Here is a 20,595-nt window from a genome sequence, read left to right as displayed (position 1 = left end):
GCTTCTATGGTATGGTGTGTCCCTTTGGATGTGTAGCCTCTGAAAACTTGGTGTGCTTCATAGAGTCTGAAATAATGGGTCCCTAACATTTCTCTGAGTATCCTTAGACTGCACTCCAAGAAAATCCGGGTACGTCGCCATGAAGAGCATGTCATGCCCATCCTGCATTTGGTGTCCCGGAACTGCATTTCCCAGCGTCCCTAACGGTGCCACTGGGCCTTTCTCTAGGAGAGATCAATTCTCTAAGACGTCCGGAAGAAGAGTGGAAACTTCATAACCCAGAAGACCCTGCGGCTCACGATGGCACGACTAAGCCAATGAAGGGGCGTATAGGCGCGTGAGCATCACTTGAGGGCGGGACTTCCGGCGTGTGACTGGCGGTGGTCATTTTTGTTGCTCTCTGGGGTTTTCATCCGCTCAGGCCTAGGAGCTCTGGAACATCACGGAGGTGACGGAGCGGAAAAGCAAGAAAAGCGGCTTGGTCCGCACTGCACAGAGGCGGGCGTGAGGCTCAACTGACAGACGTTCGGGACTGCCGTGTCCTTGTCGTACCCCTGTCACCGCCGTTCCTGGCCCCTGTCTTCCCCGGCTCGTTTGGCGGAGGCTGCGGCGATGAGCTCAACTCAGGTGAGTGCTCATCCCGGGGCCCTCCCCGGCGCACCCCACCTCCTAGTGCTGAAGCTCGGCCGGAGGGGCACCTGCTCATGTCACTGCAGGGCAGGCCGCCGTGTGGACACGGGAGATCTCTTGCGGGATCCCCGTTTCGGCCAGTATGATGAGGTGTGGGAAGTTCCCTTCCAGGACTGGTATGTGCAAAGGCCTGTAGGTGCTACTGAATGGATCGCAGTGGAAACCCGGGGTGGCTGTTTCTGCAGGAAAGAGAGGGTTTGGTGGAGTCTTCTCTGGAATGTCAACCTGAGCACCTGGAAGCTATGGAAGGTTGTGAAGGGAGAGCAGATGGAAAGGGCATGCCCAGAGTTAGAAGTTTAAAATTGGGGAAAGAGGATGGGTGAATGGAGAGAAACCAGTGAGGAGGCCACTGCAATGGACCTTGGGAGTATTACGGTAGGTTCTGGGTACCAGTAGAGGGGAGATGTGATGAGATTCTGGATAGATCTGAAAGTCGACAGTATTTCCTGCTGCATAAAATATAGATTTGTGAGCAAAACAAACATCGGAAAGAATGGAATTGGGGCAGTCAGCATGAGGAGTAGGTTTCAGGGAAATCATGGGTTAGATTTTGGTCATTGTGATTCTCAGGGGTTTCAAGTTGCTGATATCACATGGGTAGGGGGACAGAAAGGTCTGGAGTTTGAGGAACAGGGCTGGGGTGGAGATATGAAAGTAATAGATCATTAGGCTGTACCCTGTTCATTGACAGATTGAGTAGGGAAATTTAGAAGTTGTTATCAGCTGTGCTCTGCATTGAGGGAGGAGAGGGCTGAGACTTGGGGGCCTTACCGTGGGTGAATCCACAAAAGTGATACTCTCTCCAGAAAGGTACAGACCTGGCATAGAAGGGATACTAGCCTGTGTCTCAAAAAAGAGAGGCCTGGATGGGGTAAGGAGCTGGCATAAGATGGAGATAGAGGTGTAAGGTGGTTTAGATTCTGCACCTGCAGGCTGGGCTCACTCTCAGGGACACTCCCTGTGGAACAAGAGAAAGATCATCCAGGCTACTGGAGAAACTGGGTTCCAGACCAGGGCATTGCTTTCCCCCCTCCTCTACATGTCAGGGTGAAAGGCAGTGATTTGCTGCTCCAGTCAAGGTTTCTCAGCAAGCTGCCTTCAGAGAATTATATAACAGGCAGGTCTGGTTGCAGAACAGACCAGTAGCTGACATTCTTGCTCCGCCCCTCTATATAACTCATTAACTTAAGAATGTGTGAAACACTTACTGATTTAAACACTAGCCTATATCCCTCTCAATATGTGCACATAGGTAAAGCAATTAGAAGTGAAGTTATTCATTAAGTTAAATTTCTACAAATACCTCATTATTGGTTAGACGTTAATTTACCTCTAAATTACTATTTACTTACTATGGAAAATTTTAATATCACATCCTCTAAAATCTTAAAAGCTAAAAATATACACCCAAATTTTCAAAACCCTACTACATTGTACTGAAAACAAATAGAAAATGGGCCTGAGGTTCTGGGCATCGAATGGGAGGGTGGCAGAATATAGGGAAGATTTGAAGCAGACAAGGACAATATGACTCTGATATAACAGACTTTCTCTGGCTTCAGAGTGGAGGATAGGCTCTGAAGGTGAAGGTAAAGGAAGGGAGAACTGAGAGGATGTTCTTGCATTAGTCCAGGTGGATGTTGGTGATGGCTGAATAAGAGTGGTGGCTGTGGAGGTGAGAGGAGTGCTTATCTTTAGGATGTATTTTGAACTACAGCTGCCCACATCTTATGACATAGAAAATAATGGAGCTGGGGAGGTGGTATGGAAGTGGAATTAAGGGTGGCCCTATAGTTTTTGGTCTTGAATGGAAGGATAGATGCTCCCTAAGCTGAGATGTGGAAAGTCAGCAGTATGGGGAATATTCAGAGAATATGAGGAGTCAGTTTTTGTCCATGTCACTAATGTTCCAGAGGCTCCTAGTGGAGGAGCTCAGTTTGAAGACATCCACAACACGGTGGGTGTAGTGTGGACTGAAACCAAGCTGTGGATCAAATTTAGGAGATGACATTTCTAGGTCATTGTCACAGTGCTGTTTGGGGATAAGGAATGAAGTGAAGGGGCAGAGAACCAAGTCTCTATTAGGCACATGGATGGTAGGGGAAGAGTCACAAGACAGATGAGGGAACAGAGTGTTTGTGGGATGAGTATGTGTGAGAGGGTGGGGTAGAGAAGAAAGGCTTTTGAGGAGAGAATAGACATGATTGGGATGGTGAGGGGGTAAATGAGATCAGTTAGGAAAGTTGATAAGCATCAGTTGGGATGGGGTGAGAGTGGAGGTGAAAGTATAGAGGTTAGTCACTTGGGCTTTGAGTAAGGTTTCAGTGGAGAGCAATTGTCATCACTGCTTAGGAGACAGAATGTGGATTGCAGAAGATAGCCCAGAGTACATGAAGTCTTCACATGGTTTAGGTGGCTGACTACAAAGTCAGAAAAGGGCAGGTGGGGAGACCTTCAAAGCAGGGCTTTGGGCTACCCCTGGCATGAGGGGACTTTGATGTTCTGGGGAAGAATGGAGGCTGAATTGGATGCTGGATGTATTTGCCATACACCACCTGGTGTCCATGTGAAGAGCAGCCTGTTCAGAGGTGAAGGAATGCCCGTGATGTGGGCTGGGAGTCATCTGTGGAAATGTAATAGTGAAGAGTACAGAGATGTGATGGAAGTGCCAAAGAGTCATATGTAGGCAGGAGGAGTGTGAGTGGATGGCCCCCAGGCCCCGACACTGGGCCCTTAGGGAGAAGGATGAGTCTGAGTTTGGTTGACCAGGAGGAAAGATCTGGAGGCCCCCCAGGGATACTGGCTGGCAGGAGAAAGGTAGAGCCCTCCAACCCAGGCCCCTATCTTAGATAGTGCTTTTCTACCTACCCCACCCATTTTCTCAGTGTGCTGGACACAGTAATCAATGGAAATGTAGAGAGAAATTAACCCATGCTACCAGGACGTGGTATCTCTTCCACATGGGGAAGTTGTGGAGGAGAGGGACTGAGATCCTGTAGAGAGATGTAGAACAGTGATTGTGCCTAAGGGGTTTTAATTTATGGATGTGAATGAGTGATGACAGGGACAGGCCAATAACATTGAAAGAAGATATTTATTCCTTACATTTTCCCAAGAGGGGCCACATGGCTGTTGAAGCACCAGATTTGGTCAGGAGGCAGAAGACAGGAGCAAGGGAAAAGCTTGGGCCATGGCTTCTGTTAAGGTTCCTGAGGAAAGACAAGGCAAGACAGGGTGACCGCCTTAAAATTGGCTAGTTTGAATAATTCCAGCACATCTGGGGCACAGGGGCTGTCACTAAATAGAGGTGTGATACCTGTCCCTGGGTCAATTTAGGACAAAGGAAATACAATATTAGCTTGGTCTGAAAAAGTTAGATAAGGAGGTGGTTCAGAATATGGGTTTTGGATGGCAGGGGAGATGGAAACAAATTTAGCTGTGTGGCCCTGTATTTAATAGATGAGAAAGAGATAAATAGAAAACACAGTTTGAAAAAGCTGTTTATGTACTGAACTGTCTCAATTTTGGCAGGGCCGTGTGGTCTTTGAGGACGTGGCCATATATTTCTCCCAGGAGGAATGGGGGCACCTTGATGAGTCTCAGAGATCACTGTACCGAGATGTGATGCTGGAGAACATGGCACTTTTGTCTTCACTGGGTAAGGTCCTCACACCCAACCAGCGTCCTGGGTTGGGCTGTGTCTTCCCCTTTTACCTAAGTGTGGTTCTGGCTTTCCTGCGGTGAGACCATGGGTGCTGTTTTTTTACTGGTTTCCTGGCACATGTGCTGTGGAGCCAGGGCTGGGCTGTGTGCTCTGTACCCCTTTTTTTCTACCAGCCTGCTTCCTGCTGCTCTGAGGCTCACAAGAAATTTTGAAGTTGGCATGGAGATCACACCAGCCTTGTCTGTTCTAGACAGGTAGCTCTATCCAAATGCATGCAACCTCCTTGCTCTAGGTTGTCCCCTTGCTCTCACTGATATTTCAGGTAACTTCCTGTGATAGGAATTTCAGGCACTGACCTGGTCATTAATATTATAGACCACTGGATTGATTCTACAAGACTCTTCTATGAAATTCTTGTGAATGTGGGGTGTCACAGGGTGGATCTCTCTGGGTATGTGCTGTCAACTACCTTTCCCTGTATTTTCCCCAGGACTGGCCTCCCCTGGGTCCCAGACATTGTCACCTTGAACAATGGGGAGAGATCAGGGTGCCTGAGAGGGTGGATATGACTCTAGTATTGGCAATAAAGGCTCAATAATGGCCCTGGTGCCTGGGAGTTAAGAAAAGGTGTGATGTCAGATCTGGGTTCAAATCACACTGGGTACCTGTCCTGTACCATTTGATGGCAGGGCCTCTGTCCACACCTCATTTTTACTTTTTCCTCCCCACTGTCATGTCTAGTATGATTTCCTGCCCCTGAATCCTCCAACTCCTGCCCTACAGCCCCCACTTCTGTGGCCACCATCTCTCACCCATTTTCTTCCACTGCTCCCTTTACAGTGTCCTCCAACATATGACTTGCACTTTAGATGTCATGGGGTCTACCTGTCTCTGTCAGTATTCCTAGAACTGTAGCTCCACTGTCAGTTCTCTCTGGGTCTGGACACAACCTTCTACACACTGTTCACCAGTCACCAGCAGCCATGCCCATTTGCAGAAGAAGGAGTTGGAGACCCCCCTCTCCTCCCTGCACTGCACCCCTCCCTTGCATCCTCACTCTTCATCAGGGCTCTTGATCTTGGGCATTTACCAGGCCCAGCTCTACACAGCCCATCTTCCTCTCACTGGCCTCAGTGTCCATGCCTGTCAGCAATCCCATGGCCTTATTTCTGGGTATGTCAGACAGACATTTGTGTTGGGGCTGCTTCTTCCCACCAAAGTTAACAAGCACTTCACTAGTATCTCTCTGTTTTCAGGTTGTTGCCATGGGGCTGAGCATGTGGAGGTGCCTTCTGAGCAAGGTGTTTCTGTAGGAATGTCACAAGTCACAACTCCAAAAGCCCTTCTATCCACCAAGAAGACCCAGCCCTGTGAAACATGTAGTTCACTTCTGAAAGACATACTGCACCTGGCTGATCATGATGGAATACATCCTGAGCAGGGGCTGGAAACGTGTATAGCAAATCTTCACCAGCACCAAAAACAGGAACTTAGAGAGAAACTCTCCAAAGGGGATAAAAGGAGACTTTCATTTATGAAGAACTGCAGAGTTCACATGGCAGAGAGGACTTTTCCATGCAGTGAATGTGGGAAAGCCTTCACCCACAAACATAAACTTGTTGACCATGAGAAAATTCACACTGAAGAAAGGCCTTATAAATGCAGCAAATGTGGGATATTGTTCATGGAAAAGTCCACACTCAATAGACATCAGAGAGTTCACACTGGAGAAAGGCCTTATGAGTGCAGTGAATGTGGGAAGGCCTTCCTTTGTAAGTCCCATCTTGTTCGTCACCAGACAATCCACTCCGGAGAAAGGCCTTATGAATGCAGTGAATGTGGAAAATTGTTTATGTGGAGTTCCACACTCATTACACATCAGAGAGTTCACACTGGAAAAAGGCCTTATGGTTGTAACAAATGTGGGAAGTTCTTTAAGTGTAACTCCAACCTCTTTAGGCATTATAGAATTCATACAGGAAAAAGGGCTTATGGTTGCAGTGAATGTGGGAAATTCTTTATGGAAAGGTCTACACTCAATAGACATCAGAGAGTTCACACTGGAGAAAGGCCTTATGAGTGCAGTGAATGTGGGAAATTCTTTAGCCTGAAATCTGTCCTTATTCAACACCAAAGAGTACACACTGGAGAAAGGCCTTATGAATGTAGTAAATGTGGGAAGGCCTTCCTTACAAAGTCCCACCTCATTTGTCACCAGACAATTCACACTGCAGCAAAGCAGTGCGGTGAATGTGGGAAATTCTTTAGGTATAACTCCACACTCAGTAGACATCAGAAAGTTCACACTGGATAAAGCCCTTATAAATGCAGCAAATGTTGGAAAGCCTTTAACTGCAAAGATATTCTCGTTGGATGTCAGGCACTCCACACTGGAGAAAGACAGTGAATGTGGGTAATTATTTCGGCACTGCTCCACACTCATTATACATAAGAGAATTCACATTGCAGAAATATATGTTCAGCAAACTTGGGAAGTTATTTTGGTTCAATTCTGATCTTACTAAACATTGGAGAGTTTACACTCAAGGTAAGTCTTTTCAGTAAAGTAAATGTAAAGCCTCGACATGCAAAATTATATTTTCTGAAGTGAGAATATTTACACTAGTGAAAGTCTTACAAGTGGAGTAAATGTGAGACAGTCTTTTGGTACAATTCCACACTCATTAGACACCATGTAATTCACACTGGAGAAAGGCCTTATGAATGCCTTGGATGTGGGAGAGTCGTTTTTTTCTTTTTGAGACAGGGTCTTACTCTGTTGCCTAGGGTGGAATGCAGTGGCATGATCATAGCTCGCTGCAACCTCAAACTTGTTGGCTCAAGTGATCCTCCTGCCTCAGCCTCCTGAGTGGTTAGGACTACAGGTATGTGCCTGGCTAATTTAAAAAGTTTTTTTTATGGAGACGGGGTCTTGCTCTGTTGTCCAGGATTATCTCAAACTCCTGGCCTCAGCTGTTCTTCCTGCCTTCGCCTCCCAAAGTACTGGGATTACAGGGGTGAGCCACCTTGCCCAGCAGGATGTGGAAGAGCCTTTAGCCAAAATTCTCACCTCATTTGGCACCATAAAGTTCACACCAGACAAAGTACTTAGGTCAGCAAATGGAGAAAGAATGAAGCCTAAAATCTCTGATTTAGCACTGAGGACTAGTATTTGATACATATATATATGTACATATATATGTACACACACATATATATTTTTTAATAGTGGTAAAGTACATGTCACATAAAATTTGCCATCTTAACCATTTTAATATTGTGTTGAATACTTGCAGTACATTCACATTGTTGTGCAGAAAATATCCTGAACTCTTTCTGTCTCTTAAAATGAATCTCTATAACCATTAAATAAAAAGTCACTCCTGTATTCCTTCAACCCTTGATGACCACTATTCTACTTTCAGTCTATGAATCTGACTTCTTGGTATCTCATATAAGAGCCTTAGCGTGCTTTTTTTTTTCTTTTGTTACATTTTTTTTGTTTGTTTAGGATAATTTCCTGGAGTTTCATTTATTTTTTTTTTCACTTTTTGCTTTTTTTCTCTCAGTCTCACTTGTGTATGATCATTGATTTTGTAGATGTGTCAGAATTTCCTTCCTTTTTAAGGCTCAGTAGTATTTCATTGTGTTTACATTTCCTTTATTCCTTCATCCATCCATGGACACATGGATTGCTTTTGGCCACTGTGAATATTGCTACTACAAGCATGAGTGTACAGGTATGTCTTCAAGACCCTGCTTTCGATTCTTGGGTTTATTCCCAGAAGTGGAATTATTGGATCATATAGTAATTCTATTTGTAATTCTTTGAGAAACTGTTTTCCATGGGTGCACACACCATTTTATATTTGCACAAACAGTCCACAGGAGTCATCATTTCTCCTCATCCTAACCCACAGAAAGTTTCTAGGTGATTTTGTTGCTGCTGCTATGGGGTCTACATTTTGAAGACTACTGTCTTACTCCATTTTTTTTTCTTTTTGACAAACTTTATTAAATCTTGTGTTAGTATGGGTTATCTCTTACTGCATTCCACAATCCCAGGATTCAAGGGGGTGGTAAAGTGGTAAAGTGGCAATGGTGAATTTGGGTATCTGGTCTCCCAAAAGTACCTGCCGCTCTACCCCTAACTCTGCAATGGCTGCCAGGCGGATCACCTCTCCACTGGAGTCATCCTGCTCCATGGCCAAAGCGAGAGCATTGGCAGTGAATTGCAGACACTCTTCCTTGGTCATGCCTTCCCGGTAGGTAGCATTGACATAGCCATAGATATAGGAGCTCCCAGAGCCTCCAATGGCAAAGAACTGCCTTACCATCATACCCTCCATGGGCACTGAATACACCTGCCCTCCTTCTTGAGGGTCCCAGCCAGCAACAATAATTCCCGCCATCAGGTCTTCCCGTTATCGGTAACACATCTCTTTAAAGAGGCTGGCTGCTGTGTGCACCAGTGGAGGCTCATTCAGTTCAATGCTGTGGAAACCAAGCTGGTAAGTGACAGCATCAGCTACTGCTTGAGTATCAGCTGCTGAGCCTGAGTGGCAGCAGAAGATTCGATCATGAGTAAGAGTCAGCTTGTCAGTCACTCGACTGGTGATGTAAGACCCAGTAGTTGTTCTGGAGTCAGCCCCCAATACCACGCCCCCATCAAATTGGACGGCCATGATAGTGGTCCCCGTGGAGACTTCATGGTTTTCCCAGTCTGGAGTGATGGCCTCTGGCCCCCAGGCCGGTGCCAGAACCAATCCCTGAGCAGCTACCAAGGTGGCCGCCATCTTCCTCCTCCTCCGTGTCTTACTCCGTTTTTATGGCAATCCACATATTCTGTAAATATTCTTCATTTCCGTTTGTGTTCTATCTTGTGAGCGTTATCATTTTATTGATTAATTTTTCCCAATGTCTACAACCAAGAAATGATTTGTTATCTTGGATATAAAACAAATAGAAATCTTTGCTGAATATCAATAGCATACTGTAGCCCCTGGGTCATTTTCTCACCCAATCTATCTAGGTATTTATAAGCATGTAATCTTGCACGAGAATATATCTTGCAAAGAATAAATTTTAAAGGATTTAAGTAAAGTCAAAATTACAGCAATTTATTTACCTGAGTCATATGATATGTAGCTTTTTCAGATAGCCTTCTTCCACTCAGTAATATGCATTTAAGGTTTCTCCGTGTCTTTTCATGACTTGACACCACATGTCTTTTCATCTCTGAGCAATATTCCATTGTATGGATGCACCACAGTTTGTTATGAATCATCTACTGAAGGACATTTTGGTGGTTCCATATTTTGGCAAAAATGTGGAATAAAAATAAAGCTGCTATAAACAGCTATGTACAGGTTTTATGTGGACCTAAGTTTTCAACTCCTTTAGGGAAATGCCAAAGTGAGAGAATTCTGGATTGTATACCAAGAGTAACCCTGCAGCTTAGCAGACCCCTCAGGGCAACTCCCTGTTAAACAAAGCAAAGATCAGGGGAAGTGGTGCAGCGGGGTCCAACCAGGGCACTGCTAAGCCACTGCCTCCACTCCTCAGGGCAAGAGCAATGTCCAGTGCTACAATCAAAGGCCCCCTGTTAGTGCCCTTATAGAATTATGCAGCTGAGGCCCTCACCAGATGATGCCCAATCTTGAACATTCCAACCATCAGAATCATGAGCCAAATAAACCTTTTTCTTTATAAATTACCCAGCCACAGGCAATCCTTTATAACAACATTAAACAGACTAAGACACCATAGGTATTGTATAGATTTTTATTTGCAAGGATATGTTTTTTAGCTAATGTTGCTACTAAGTGATGTACTTGCCATTCACAGTGTGCAAAAAATGGGTCTATCAAATTTTTCTAATGTGTTGCAAAAACGTGAATACAGGATATATAGGCGTTTTGATAAGTCAATACAGGATGCAGGAAAAATCAGTAAATGCAAGACATGTCCTTGAACTGTGCCAGGTCTTAATTGATAAATGTGAGTTAGTTACTACACAAGTCAATGCTATTAAAAGAAAAGTTTAATGTTGCTCAGAGTTCCGCTGGACGTGGGGTACCACACATCACACAGGCCAGAAGAGACCTTATCACATGCAGAGACCAGGAAGCAGAGAAAAGAGGTACTGAGACTGTGCCTCTATAACTAAAGGGGCAGGGAGTAACAAGGTGAGGACATCTCTATTGGGCAGGTAGGGAAAACACGTTAGGGTTTGTGGCTGGGGTTTTTTTATATGAGTTTTCACGCACCTAAGTAAATGACTTGGAAGAAGGAGAAGTGAACAGGCCGGGCAAGGTAGCTCACGCCTGTAATCCTAGCACTTTGGGAGGCTGAGGCGGGTGGATCATTTGAGCTCAGGAGTTCGAGACCAGCCTGAGCAAGAGCGAGACCCCGTCTCTACTAAAAGTAGAAAGAAATTAGCTGGACAACTAAAAATATATATAGAAAAAATTAGCCGGACATGATGGTACATGCCTGTAGTCCCAGCTACTTGGTAGGCTGAGGCAGGAGGATTGCTTGAGCCCAGGAGTTTGAGGTTGCTGTGAGCTAGGCTGACACCATGGCACTCTAGTTCAGGCAACAAAATGAGACTCTGTCTCAAAAAAAAAAAAAAAAAGAAAGAGAAGTGAACAAATTTGGCTGTTAGTCTGTCCCTGTGATTAATGAATACCAAATAGACAAATGCAGAATCTAAGGATACACAGAACAGTCCTGTATACCCACAGCAGCTCACTGAACATTTGATAGAGCTGTAAATACATGACACCATACAACTTTCCTATTAACTTTTCCTTTGTGGCAAGTTGCTCAATTTATCATTCCTACATATCCCTCCAAGTAGTTAAGAAGCAATGTTTACAAGCATGAAAAAAGAATAACATTTTGGAGACAAAAACATGAATGTGTCCAAGGTACCACCACAACCACAGGCTCAGTGTCTTTATCTAACTTCTCAGACTTCACTGTCTCTCACTCAAACTTTACTGAAATCTTATCTTTTTTCCCCAAAAGTCACAGATAGGTTTCTCCAGAGCAATTTCTGCCACTTTTTAAAAAAATAACTACACAATCATTATTAATAGATTTTAGAAATTTCAATTTCACAAGTGTTTTTCAACAGATAATTTCAACTCTGTGCACACACTCTTGCAAATACGGATGAATTAATAAATCACTTCTCAGAAAGGAGATGAGATCATGGAATTCCACACCTTTTCTTGGGGGTAAGAACATGTGCTCCAATTATGAAAAGGCAGACAATGTCCTGTCAGATGGCATGTAACCAGTCACTCTCATTTTCAAATAGGATTGGGATTCTTAAAATAAGTAGAAAATATCTTAGATATAGAGTAATAAATATTATTTGAATAAAAGTGTTGCTCTCTTGGTAGGAACACAATCATTGACTATACAGCCTGAAAAGACATTTTCTCTTGCAACCAGAGGCAGAGTTTCACTCTTTCAACCTACTTCAGTAACTTCTGTCCTTCCTGCAAATTCCCTGCCATGGCCCTGTCCATAGTCTTTCTCCTGAACCAAACATATTGAAGCTGATTACGCAGACTCCAAAGTTTAACTCCTTATGTGCTTGAAATGCAACAAGATAGCTGACAAGAATGAGTAGATCATTAATTGTACTGCTTCTTGTTTGACATATAATAAACTACACTTTTGATTAGAAAAAAAAGAATGAGTAGAAACAGAGTGCCTTTGTGGTATCGTGTGTCCATTTGCATGTGTGTTTTTGGGAATTTGCTCTGCTTCTTAGAGTCTGAAATAATAGGTCCCTCACATTTCTGTGAGTATCCTAGACTGCACTCCAAGAAAATCTGGGTACCTCGCCTTTAAGATCAAGCCAAGCCCGGTCCTGTCTTTGGAGTGCTGGCCCCCAGTTTCCCACGACCCTCAGGGTACAAGGAGGCCTTTATCCACCATGTAAGGAGAGATCAAATCTCTTAAGACGCGTCCAGAAGCAGAGTGGAAACTTCATAACCCAGAAGACCCTGCGGTGCCCGGAGGCGGGACTGAGCCAATGGAATCTTAGAAAGGGACGTACGTGAGCATGCGCAGACGTGAGTCCGGGACTTCCGACGCCTTACTGGCGGCGGCCATTTTGATTGGTCTCTCAGGCCTATAGAGCGCTGGGACATCACCGAGGTGACGGAGCGGAAAAACCCGAGAAGGGGCTTGGTTCCCACTGTACAGAGGCGGGTGTGAGGCTCCACTAACGGGCTCGGAACGGCCGTGTCCTTGTCGTACCCCTGTCACCGCCGCTCCCAGGCTCACTCTTCCCGATGAGCTCGACTCAGGTGGGTGCTCGTCCCCGGGCCCTCCCCGGCCCGGCCCCACCTCCCAGTGCCCAAGCTGGGACGGAGGGGCCCCTGCTCCGGTCACTGCAGGGCCGGCTGCTGTGTCTGATGGACAGGGGCGTTCTGGTGTGGGGCCCCCGTTTCGGGCAGCGTGACGAGGTGTGGGAGAAAGTTCCCATCGGGGCCGGAAGCCTCGCAGGTGCCACGGCTTCGACCTCTTTAAGGAACACTGGTGTGGCTGTTGTTTCTGCAGCGAAGAGAGGCTTTGGTGGAGTCTCAGCTGGAATGTCAACCTGAGCAGCCGGTAGCCATGGAAGGTTGTGAAGGGAGGGCTGAGGAGAGGGGCATGCCCAGAGTTAGAAATTTAAAGTTGGGAAAAGAGGATGAGGAATAGACACAGGCAGACCAACGAGGAGCCCACTGCAATAGACCCAGGAGAATTATGGTAGGAGCTGGGCTAGAATGTTGCTAATAGAGAGAGGATGTGATTAGATCTGCATAGATAGGGCTAGCAGCTATTCCTGTGAGCAAAAACAGGGGGTGTCAAGAACCATCCCAAGGATTTGTCGTGTTGTGTTTTGTTTCCTGAATATTTGCAAGAATGGAGTTGAAGAAGTCATCATAATGAGAAGGGTTCAGGGAGAAGATCATGGGTTGGAATTTAGATATGGTGATTGTCAAATGTGTCAAGATGGGTATGTCACATGGGCAGGTGGACATAAAGGTCTGCAGTCTGAGGAAGAGGGTTAAGATAGAGATACGAAAAGGTTAGAGGATGTGGACTGGACCAGGGCATGACCTGAAGATCAGATTGAGTAGGGGAGTGTAAAGGTCGCTATTGAAGATGAACTCTGTGGTGAGGAGGGTAGGGATGAGACTTGTGGGCCAGACCTTTGATGGGTACATAAGCCTGATACTCTCTTTTGAAAGGCACAGACCTGTCATAGGAAGGATTCTGACCTATGTCTGCAGAATGGGAGGCCTAGATGGAGTAAGGAGCTGGCTGAGGATGGAGACTGAGGGGTGAGTTGGCTTAGACTTGGCTTGGCTGACTCTCAGGGCCATTGTCTGTGGAACAACAGAAAGACCATCCAGGCTAATGGACCATCTGAGTTCCAAACCAGGAAGTGGTTTCCTCCCCTTTTCCACATGTCAGAACAAGAGGGAATGATCTACTACTCTAGTCAAGGTCCCTTAGCAAGCTCCCTTCAGAGGATTATGTAGCAGGCAGTCCTGGTTGCAGAAAGGACTAGTAGCTCACCTGCCTTCTCAGCCCATCTGTACAATTTATTAACTTAAGAATGTATGAAACAATTATTTAAATCTTAATTAACCAGTATCTTTCAAAATATGTACGTATTGATAGGCAATTAGTAGCAAAATTATTCAGTAAGTTAAATTTCTAAAAATGTTTCATAATTGGTTTGATGTTACTTTACCTCTAAGTGTTTGTTTTCCACGGAAAATTTTAACATCACATTCCCTAAAATCTTAAAAAGACAATATACTCCCAAATTTAAAAACTCTATTATTTCATTTACACTGAAAACATATACAAGCCATTAATTCTTGTACAATAATAGCTAATATGTATAATGTATCACTAATGTTTGATACAAATATGAGCCCTATGACATGGCAGCCATTTTCTTAGCCTCTATTTACAGATGGGGACACTGAGGCTCAGGGAGGTTTAGTTCTTTTCCAGAGTTAAAGAGCTACTGTTAGGTAGCACTGAGGTCTGAGGAGCTGGATTTATGCAATAAATTTCAGATCCTTTTGCTTCAGGGCAAGGCAAAAGAGGAGGTAGTCCATCTCAGCCTGCACAATCCTACCATGGTTGCCCATTTCACATGCCCTCTCTGTTTCCTCAGGATGCCCTCATGATGGCAGAAATGGAACCTGCAAAGGTGAGTAGAGGGATTCCTACTTCTCATCTACCCTAATTATCTCCTGGTTGGATTTGGCACCCCAGTATAAGGAAAGGTGGTGTCTTGAAACCCTATTCTGTTCTCCCTCTCTTATGTCTGAAGACTGTGTAATTCCACCAGGCTTAGTATGAGACCCTATTCTGTTCTTCTCCCTCTCTTATGTCTGAGGACTGTATAATTTCACCAGGCTCAGTATCCTAAGTTTGGTCCTGGGTTACATGGAGTGGTTCCATTTTTGACATTGATGTGGTAAGATGTGTCAGGGTGTCCTGGGCACAGGATTCAACATGTTTCAGTGCTTGGATATAAGACTGAGCTGTGATTTTCAGGGAACTACAAGTCTCATATCTGGTAGGAATGAGGAGCAGAGAGGGAGTTGGCTAGAGGCACACAGACATCAGGAGTGGAATGACAGCCTGAGGTTCTGGGCCTGCAATCTGAGGGTGGTGGGATGTAGGGAAGATTTGAAGCAGAAGAAGACAGTGATATGGTCCTGATTTAAGAGACTCCCCCTGACTTCAGAGTGGAGCACAGACTGGAGGTGAAGGTAAAGGCAGGGAGATGTGGAAGGGTGTTCTTGAGTCAGTCCAGGTGGATGTTGGTGGTAGCTGGACAAGAGTGGTGGCTGTGGAAGTGGGAGGAGTGATTAGCTTTGGGATGAATTTTGAACTAGAGCTGTCTACATTTTATGACATAGAGAGTGTGGGAGCTAGGGAGGTGGGATGGGAGAGCAATCAGGGAAGGCCCTGTGTTTTTTTCTTGTTTAGAAGGATAGATGCTCTGTCAGCAAAGACGTGGGAAGTCAACATATGAGGAATCTTCAGAAAATGAGGAGTCAGTTTTTGTCAATGTCATGAATATTGTAGAGATTCCTAGTGGAGCACTTCAGTTTGTAGATATCCACAACTTGGTGGCTGTTGTGTGGACTGGAATGAAGCTGTGGATTAAATTTAGGAGGTGGCATGTCTAGATTATGGTGACAGTACCCTTCTGGGGTAAGGAATGGGAATGAGGGGGCAGAGAACCAGGTCTGTCTACTGAAGCACCTGAATGGTGGTGGAAGAGTCAAAACAGATGAGAGAACTGAGTATTTATGGGGATAAGTATGTTCCAGATGGTGGGGTGTAGGAGTGAGAAGGTTTCTGAGAAGAGAGTAGACATGATAGGGACACTGAGGAGGAAAACATGATGAGATGATGAGTTAGGAGAGTTGCTAAGCCTTGGTTGGGGTGGGGCAAGGGTGTAGGTGTAGGTGGGTCAGTGTCGCTGGGCTTTGAATGAAGTTTCGGTGGAGAGCAATTGTCCTCACTGCTTATGGGACAGAATGTGTAATGTAGAAGGAAGAGATGGTCAAGAGTACCTTGTGAAGTCTTCACATGGTTTGGGTGGCTGACTGTGAAGTGAGAAACAGGCAGTGGGGAGACCTTCAAAGCAGGGCTTTGGGCTGCCCTTGGCATGAGGGGACTTTGGTGTTCTGGGCAGAATGTGCACTGAATTGGATGCTGGATGTATTTGCCATACACCACCTGATTTCCATGTGCACCCCCTGTTCGGAGGTGAAGGAAATGCTTGTGATGTGGACTGGGAGTTGTCGGTGGAAATACAGTAGCTCAGAGTCCAGGGAGATGATGGAAGTGCCATCCAAAGAGTGATGTGCAAGCAGGAGGAGAGTGAGTAGATGGCCCCCAGACCTGGCACTGGGCACTTAAGGGAGAAAGATGAGTCTGAGTTCAGTTCTCTGGGAGGCAAGATCTGGGGGACCCAGGGAAACTGGTTGGTCTATGTGGTAGACACACGGATCATTAGAAATGTGGAGAGAAAAGGTACCCATGCCACCAAGACCTGGTATCTCTTCCGTATGGGGAGGTTTTGGAGGAGAGGGACTGAGGTCCTGGAGAGAGACATAGAGTAGTGATTGTGCTCATTGGGTATTAATTTGTGGATGTAAGAATAATGACAGGAACAGCCCAATGGCATTGAAAGAAGATATTTATTTCTTATATATCCCCAGGGAGGGACCACACCACTTAACACAAGGCCACATGGCCACTGAAGCACCAGATTTGGTCAGGAGGCAGAAGACAGGAGTGAGGGAAAAGCTTGGGCCATGGCTTCTGTTAAGGTTCCCGAGAGAAAAACAAGGCAGGGCAGAGTGACCAGCCTAAACTTGGCTAGTTTGTATAATTCCAGCACACCTGGGGCACAGGCGCTGTCACTGGATGTGTGGTACTTGTCCCCATTTAGGACAAAGGAAATATTGGCTTGGTCTGAGAAAGTTAGATAAAGAGGTGGCTCAGAGTATGGGTTCAGGATGGCAGGGAAGATGGAAACAAATTTGGCTATTAGCCTGGCTCTGTATTTAATGGGTGACAAATAGATGAATGGAAAATCTAAAATCTAAGTAAGCATAGTTTGAAGATACTTCTTATATACTGAACTATCTCAATTTTGGCAGGGCCGTGTGGTCTTTGAGGACGTGGCCATATATTTCTCCCAGGAGGAGTGGGGGCACCTTGATGAGGCTCAGAGATCACTGTACCGAGATGTGATGCTGGAGAACATGGCACTTTTGTCCTCACTGGGTAAGGCCCTCTCACCTACCCAGTGTCCCGGGTCAGGCTGTGTCTTTCCCCCTTTTACCTAAGTGCAGCTCTGCCTTTCCTTCGGTGAGACCATGGGTGCTGCTTTTTTCCTGGTTTCCTGGCTCATGTGCTGTGGGAGCCAGGGCTGGGCTGTGTACTCTGTACCCCCTTTTTCCTACCAGCCCCCTTCCCTGCTGCTCTGAGGCTCACAAGAAAGGGCTGAGGAATCAGAAATCTTGAAGTTGTCATGCAGATCCCACCAGCCTTATGTCCCTGGTCTGGTTACTCTGTCCAAATGCATGCAACCTCCGCGTTCTAGGTTGTCCCCTTGCTCTTACTGATATTTCTGATGACTTTTATGTGCCAGGAATTTCAGGAACTGACTTTGTCCCTAATTTTGGGGACCACTGGGTTGATTCTACAGGACTCTTCTGTGAAGTTCTCGTGATTATAGGATGTGGGATGTCATGGGGTGGATTTCTCTGTGTATGTGCTGTCTACTCCCTTTCCCTGTATTTTCCCTAGTACTGGCCTGTTCTGTGTCCCAGACTTGTCACCTTTGGCTATGGGGAGGGCTCTGGGTACCTGAGAGGGTGGATTTGGAGTAAAGTATTGGATACTAGAGTAAAGTATTGGCAGTAAAGGCTCAGTAATGGCATTGCTACATGGGAGTTAGGAAAAGGTGTTAATGTCAGAGCTGGGTTCAAATCACACTGGGTACCTATCCTGTGCTCACCATTTGATGGCAGAGCCCCTGGCTACAACTCATTTATACTTTTTCTTCCCCATTGTCATTTCTAGTATGATTTCCTGCCCCTGGATTCCCCCACTCCTGCCTTATAGCCCCCACTTCTGTGGCCACTACCTTGCACCCATTTTCTTCCACTGCTCCCTTTACAGTGTCCTCCAACATATGACTTGCACTTTAGGTGTCATGGGGCCTACATGTATCCCTCAGTAATCCTTGAACTCCAGCTCCACTGTCAGTTTTCTCTGGGTCTGGACACAACCTTCTACACACTGGTCACCATGGCCATTTGCAGAGAAGGGAGTTGGGAACTCCACCTCACCTCCTTGCATCCTCACCGTTTGCCAGGGCTCTTGATCATGGGCACTTGCCAGGGCCAGCTCTGTACAGCCCATCTTACTCTCACTGGCCTCAGTGTCCATGCCTGTCAGCAATCCCATGGCCTTATTTGTGGGTGTGTCTGACATTTGTATTGGGGCTGCCTTTTCCCACCAGAGTTAACATCCACTTTAGCAGCATTTCTCTGCTTTCAGGTTGTTGGCAAGGAGCCCAGGATGTGGAGGCACCATCAGAGCAAGGTGTTTCTATAGGAATGTCACAGGTCATGACTCCAGTGTCCCACATATCTACCCAGAAGATCCAGCCCAGTGAGACGTGTGACCCACTCTTGAAAGACATTTTGTACCTGCTTGAGCACAGTGGAATACTTCCTGAGCAAGAGATGTATATTTGTGAGGCAGAGCCTTTTCAGCACCAAAAGCAGAAGATTGGAGAGAATCTTTCCACAAGGGAGGATGATTGGAGACCTTCATTTGAAAAGAATGACAGAGTTCCCATGTCAGAGAGGACCTTCACATGCAGTGAGGGTTGGAAGGACTTGCCAGCCACCTCTGGCCTTCTCCAGCACCAGACCCCTCAAACTGGGTGGAAGTCTTTCAGGGACACAGAGAATAGGGAATTCTTTCATACTGGACAAAATGATTACAAATGCAGTGAATGTGGGAAAACCTTCAACTTCAATCATTCACTTGTTGAGCATCTGAAAATCCACACAAAAGAAAGGCCTTATGAATGTAACAAATGTGGGAAACTCTTTAGATATGGTGCCAACTTCATGAAACATCAGACAGTTCACAGTGGTGAAAGGACTTATGAGTGCAGAGAGTGTGGAAAATCTTTTATGTACAATTATAGACTCATGAGACATAAGAGAGTACATACTGGAGAAAGGCCCTATGAGTGTGACATATGTGGGAAATTCTTTAGGTACAGCTCTACATTTGTTAGACATCAGAGAGTTCACACTGGAGAAAGGCCTTATGAATGCAGAGAATGTGGGAAATTCTTTATGGACAGCTCCACACTCATTAGACATCAGAGAGTTCACACTGGAGAAAGGCCTTATGAATGCAGTGAATGTGGGAAATTCTTCAGGTATATTTCTACACTCATTAGACATCAGAGAATTCACAGTGGGGAAAGGCCTTATGAGTGCAGCATATGTGGGGAATTCTTTAGGTATAACTCCAGCCTCATTAAACATTGGAAAATTCACACTGGAGAAAGGCCTTATAAGTGCAGCGAATGTGGGAAATCCTTTAGATATCACTGCAAACTCATTAGACATCAGAGAGTTCACACTGGAGAAAGGCCTTATGAATGCAGTGAATGTGGGAAATTCTTTCGGTACAACTCCAACCTCATTAAACATTGGAGAAATCACACTGGAGAAAGACCTTATGAGTGCAGAGAATGTGGGAAAGCCTTTAGCCACAAACATATACTTGATGAGCACCAGAAAATTCACAGTGGAGAAAGACCTTATGAATGCAGTGAATGCCAGAAAGCCTTCATTAGAAAGTCTCACCTGGTTCATCATCAGAAAATCCACAATGAAGACAGACTTGTGTGCTCCATGAATGTGGGGAGTTCTTTAGGTACAATTCCAGCCCCATTAAATGTAAGAGGTTTCACAACAGAGAAAATTTGCCAGTAACCATTTTAAGTAGATATTTCAGTAATGCTGTATAAATTCACATTTTTACGCAACTTATCTCAAGAACTTGTCTTGGAAGAAACTCTATAGCCAGTAAATGACAGCTCTTCATCCTCCTTTGTTATTGGCAACTATGCGACTACGTTTCTACACTCTGTATCTATGAATTTGACACCTCATATAAGTGGATTCATGCAGTATTTGTCTTTTTGAGATTGGCTTATTTTACTTAGGATAATGTCCTCAAGGTTCCTTCATGTTGTAGCATATATCAAAATTTCCTTCCTTTTTAGGTGAAATAATTTTCTATTGTATGTATATATCACATTTCCTTATCCATTCATCTGTCGATGGACACTTGGATTACTTCTACCTTTTAACTATTGGGAATAATGCTGCTATGAAGATGAGTGTACAGATATCTATTGAAGACCTTGCTTTCAATTCTTTTTGGGTATATACCCAGAAAAGGAGATGCTGGGTCATATATAATAATATTTCTATTTTTAATCTTTTGAGGAACTGTTTTCCATCATACTTGTACCATTTTACATTCTCACCAACAGTGCACAAGGTTTCTAATCTACATACTTCTTCACCAGCATTGTTCATTTTCTCATTGTGATTTTTTGTTCTTTTGTTTTTGTTTTATCT

General features: G+C 45.1%; 3 protein-coding genes across 4 annotated transcripts; 2 read left to right on the top strand and 1 right to left on the bottom strand.

Moving 5' to 3' along the window:
• Positions 1–551: 551 nt before the first annotated feature.
• On the top strand, positions 552–7,162 carry ZNF547 (zinc finger protein 547). Its single transcript, XM_045532510.1, has 3 exons — positions 552–627; positions 4,222–4,348; positions 5,611–7,162. The coding sequence occupies exons 1-3, from the start codon at positions 613–615 to the stop codon at positions 6,666–6,668; spliced, it is 1,200 nt and encodes a 399-aa protein (XP_045388466.1). The 5' UTR covers positions 552–612; the 3' UTR covers positions 6,669–7,162.
• LOC123624571 (zinc finger protein 548-like) lies at positions 585–20,191 on the top strand. Of its 2 annotated transcripts, XM_045532508.1 has the most exons (4): positions 12,548–12,684; positions 14,559–14,594; positions 17,071–17,197; positions 18,479–20,191. In XM_045532508.1, the coding sequence occupies exons 1-4, from the start codon at positions 12,670–12,672 to the stop codon at positions 19,939–19,941; spliced, it is 1,641 nt and encodes a 546-aa protein (XP_045388464.1). In that variant the 5' UTR covers positions 12,548–12,669; the 3' UTR covers positions 19,942–20,191. The 2 variants fall into 2 exon arrangements, with proteins under 2 accessions (XP_045388465.1, XP_045388464.1); XM_045532509.1 differs by lacking the exons at positions 12,548–12,684; positions 14,559–14,594 and adding an exon at positions 585–627.
• On the bottom strand, positions 8,343–9,155 carry LOC123624573 (proteasome subunit beta type-6-like). Its single transcript, XM_045532511.1, has one exon. It carries the CDS (start codon positions 9,148–9,150, stop codon positions 8,779–8,781), a length of 372 nt encoding a protein of 123 aa, XP_045388467.1. The 5' UTR covers positions 9,151–9,155; the 3' UTR covers positions 8,343–8,778.
• Positions 20,192–20,595: the final 404 nt, after the last annotated feature.

The sequence above is a fragment of the Lemur catta genome, chromosome 19 (assembly GCF_020740605.2).
Source record: "Lemur catta isolate mLemCat1 chromosome 19, mLemCat1.pri, whole genome shotgun sequence".
Taxonomy (NCBI): domain Eukaryota; kingdom Metazoa; phylum Chordata; class Mammalia; order Primates; family Lemuridae; genus Lemur; species Lemur catta.
Note: the sequence above shows the minus strand (reverse complement) of the source record. Positions and strands in the feature narration are given on the sequence as shown.